The sequence below is a fragment of the Salvelinus namaycush genome, unplaced genomic scaffold, assembly GCF_016432855.1.
Source record: "Salvelinus namaycush isolate Seneca unplaced genomic scaffold, SaNama_1.0 Scaffold1172, whole genome shotgun sequence".
Classification (NCBI taxonomy): Eukaryota; Metazoa; Chordata; class Actinopteri; order Salmoniformes; family Salmonidae; genus Salvelinus; species Salvelinus namaycush.
Genome location: NW_024057867.1, coordinates 61,842 through 65,545, shown reverse-complemented (window position 1 = coordinate 65,545; position 3,704 = coordinate 61,842). Strand labels below are relative to the sequence as shown.

Below are 3,704 nucleotides of genomic sequence, written 5' to 3'. Positions count from 1 at the left end.
TATGGGGAATAGACTGTATTGATGCGGGTTCCTGTCTGGCTATGGGGAATAGACTGTATTGATGCTGGTTCCTGTCTGGCTATGGGGAATAGACTGTATTGATGCTGGTTGTTGTCTGGCTATGGGGAATAGACTGTATTGATGCTGGTTCCTGTCTGGCTATGGGGAATAGACTGTATTGCTGCTGGTTCCTGTCTGGCTATGGGGAATAGACTGTATTGTTGCTGGTTCCTGTCTGGCTATGGGGAATAGACTGTATTGTTGCTGGTTCCTGTCTGGCTATGGGGAATAGACTGTATTGCTGCTGGTTCCTGTCTGGCTATGGGGAATAGACTGTATTGATGCTGGTTCCTGTCTGGCTATGGGGAATAGACTGTATTGATGCTGGTTCCTGTCTGGCTATGGGGAATAGATTTAGGGTGTGGTGGGGTGGGGTGCGTCGAGGGGGCGGGGCTCGGGTCTGGTGATATAGCGTGAGGTGATGTAAGGTGAGCTGGTAGAGGCATGGGTTATATCATCATGACAACGCAAGACCTTCATCTTGGGGATTTGTCATTGTTTAGGAAGGAAAGGCTTGTGGACAGGAACAACATTTCCAAACGGATGGCATAAACCCAGTTCGAATTAACTCCTGATTTGAGACTCTTCCATATTTGCCTCACAACTCCTTGAAAAAATACTTTTATTTCAATGTTAAAATAGTCTTTGTTTTGATCATTCAGCTGTTAGTTGAATTACTAGTTCAAATAAATGGAAAACCAAATCACTCCTTTTATTCTCTCTGTCAGTTAGACTTCTTGGCAATTTATCTTTCTGTCATCTCTGACCAACTGCTGTTGACGTGGCTCCCTCTTACAAGGCTACAGGCAACCGTTGGCTCAGGGCGGGGTTCGAAGCAGGCACGGAGGGATTGGTACGAGGGGCAGGGAGGGGAGGGGCGAGGAAAAGGGGTATTGCCGTCCGGATCGACAGACCAAGCCTGTGTTTAAACTAAGATCATAGGATGCCTAACGAATTCAGGAAGTTCCTAATCTAGGGTGAGATGGTGGGATGATGTAAGGTAGGGTGAGGTAGGGGGGGTGGGGTGATGTAGGTTATGGTGAGGTGGGGTAGGGGGGGTGATGTAGGTTATGGTGAGGTGGGGTAGGGGTAGGGCGGTGGGATATGTGGGTGGGGTAATGTAGGTTATGGTGAGGTGGGGTGGGGGGGTGGGATATGGGGGTGGGATGATGTAGGTTATGGTGAGGTAGGTGGGGTGGGATAGGGGGGTGGGAAGATGTAGGTTATGGTGTGGGATATGGGGGTGGGGTTATGTAGGTTATGGTGAGGTGGGGTAGGTTGGGGTAGTGGGGTGAGGTGGGGTAGGGGGATGTAGGGTGAGGTGATGTAGGGTGCATTAGGGTGAGGTGGGGTAGGAGGATGCAGTGTGGGGTGATATAGGGTGAGGTGGTGTGATGTAGGTGAGGCGGGGTAGGGGCAGATGTAGGGTGATGTGGCGTGATGTAGGGTGAAGTGGGGTGATGTAGGTGAGGCGGAGTAGGGGGATGTGGGGTAATGTAGGGGGATGTGGGGTGATGTAGGGTGAGGTGGCGTGATGTAGGGTGAGGTGGGGTGAGGTGGGGTAGGGGGATGTAGGGTGATGTACGGTGAGGTGGGGTGATGTAGGGTGAGGTAGGGTGAGGTGATGTAGGTTGAGGTGGGGTGATGCAGGGTGAGGTGGGGTGATGTAGAGTGAGGCGGGGTGATGTAGGGTGATGTGGGGTGGGGTGGGTGGGATATGGGGGTGGGGTAATGTAGGTGTAACAGTTTAACTTTATGGCGTCCCCTCGCCCTGACCCGGGCGCGAACCAGGGACCCTCTGCACACATCAACAACAGTTACCCACGAAGCGTCGTTACCCATCGCTCCACAAAGGCCCCTTGCTGAGCAAGGGGAACCACTACTTCAAGGTCTCAATGTGAGTGACGTCACCGATTGAAACACTATTAGCGCGCACCACCGCTAACTAGCTAGCCATTTCACATCCATTACATAGGTTATGGTGAGGTGGGGTAGGGGGGTTGGGATATGGGGGTGATGTAGGTTATGGTGAGGTAGGTGGGGTGGGATAGGGGGGTGGGGTGATGTAGGTGGGGTGGGATAGGGGGGTGGGATGATGTAGGTTATGGTGTGGTAGGTGGGGTGGGATATGGGGGTGGGGTTATGTAGGTTATGGGGAGGTGGGGTAGGTTGGGTGGGTTAGGGTGGGATGGGGTCCGTTGGGGTAGTGGGGTGATGTAGGGTGAGGTGGGGTAGGGGGATGTGGGGTGATGTACAGTGAGGTGGGGTGATGTAGGGTGAGGCGGGGTAGGGTGAGGTAGGTTGAGGTGGGGTAGGGGATGTGGGGTGATGTACGGTGAGGTGGGGTGATGTAGGGTGAGGTGGGGTGATGCAGGGTGAGGTGGGGTGATGTAGGGTGAGGCGGGGTAGGGGAAGGTAGGGCAATGTGGGGTGATGTAGGGTGATGTGGGGTGATGCAGCGTGAGGTGGGGTGATGTAGGGTGAGGTGGGGTGATGTAATGTGAGGTGGGGTGATGTAGGGTGAGGTGGGGTAGGGTGATGTAGGGTGAGGTGGGGTGATGTAGGGTGATGGGGGGTGAGGTGGGGTGATGTAGGGTGGGGCAGGATAGGGTGATGTAGGGTGATGTGGGGTGATGTAGGGTGAGGTGGGGTAGGGGGATGTAGGGTGGGGTGGGGTAGGGGGATGTACGGTGAGGTGGGGTGATGTAAGGTGAGGTGGGGTGATGTAAGGTGAGGTGGGGTGATGTGGGGTGGGGGGATGACCATATGGGAATGTTTTACTAGACAGTTTTAGATGACCATATGGGAATGTTTTACTGGACAGTTATAGACAGTTATAGATGACCATATGGAAATGTTTTACTAGACAGTTATAGATGACCATATGGGTTTGCTTCTGTAACTGTTAAGCTACCTGCCGCCTTGCTAGCACTGTGCCACTTATCGGTAGACTGTGGAGTAGGTTAGAACTCCAGGATCAGTGAGTTTCAATCTACAATAATTATGCAGAATAACATCTCATGTATCTTTGGACTGCACGTCCCATAAACCAAGCCGCATGGCCACGTGTTTACCGTCCTGCCTGCATGCAAATTCACCCAGTCAGGGATGGAGGGGTGTTGGGTAATAGAAGATGGTGACCAGACCAGCTCAGACCAGCTCAGACCAGCCCAGATCAGCCCAGACCAGCTTAGACCAGCTCAGACCAGCCCAGATCAGCCCAGACCAGACCACCTCAGACCAGACCAGCCCAGACCAGCTCAGACCAGCTCAGACCAGCACAGACCAGCCCAGACCAGCCCAGACCAGCTTAGACCAGCCCAGACCAGCTTAGACCAGCTCAGACCAGCTCAGACCAGCTTAGACAAGCCCAGACAAGCTCAGACTAGCTAATACCAGCCCAGACAAGCTCAGACCAGCTCAGACCAGCTCAGACCAGCCCAGTTCAGACCAGACCAGACCAGCCCAGACACCCTCAGACAAGCTCAGACAACCTCAGACCAGCTCAGACCAGCCCAGACCAGACCAGTTCAGACCAGCCCAGACAAGCTAAGACTGCTCTTAAACACTAGTAAAACTAAATGCATGCTCTTCAACCCATCGCAGCTCAGACCAGCCCATCGCAGCTCAGACCAGCCCAGACC

At 53.6% G+C, this 3,704-nt stretch overlaps 1 protein-coding gene across 1 annotated transcript; it reads right to left on the bottom strand.

Moving 5' to 3' along the window:
- Window positions 1–2,238: 2,238 nt before the first annotated feature.
- On the bottom strand, window positions 2,239–2,826 carry LOC120035978 (putative uncharacterized protein YDR544C). Its single transcript, XM_038982466.1, has one exon. The coding sequence runs from the start codon at window positions 2,824–2,826 to the stop codon at window positions 2,239–2,241; it is 588 nt and encodes a 195-aa protein (XP_038838394.1).
- Between the last annotated feature and the right edge of the window lie 878 nt (window positions 2,827–3,704).

Excerpts from the sequence above, each read along its gene's own strand:
- LOC120035978 (XM_038982466.1), bottom strand. The coding sequence starts at position 2,826 with ATGGTCATCCCCCCACCCCACATCACCCCACCTCACCTTACATCACCC.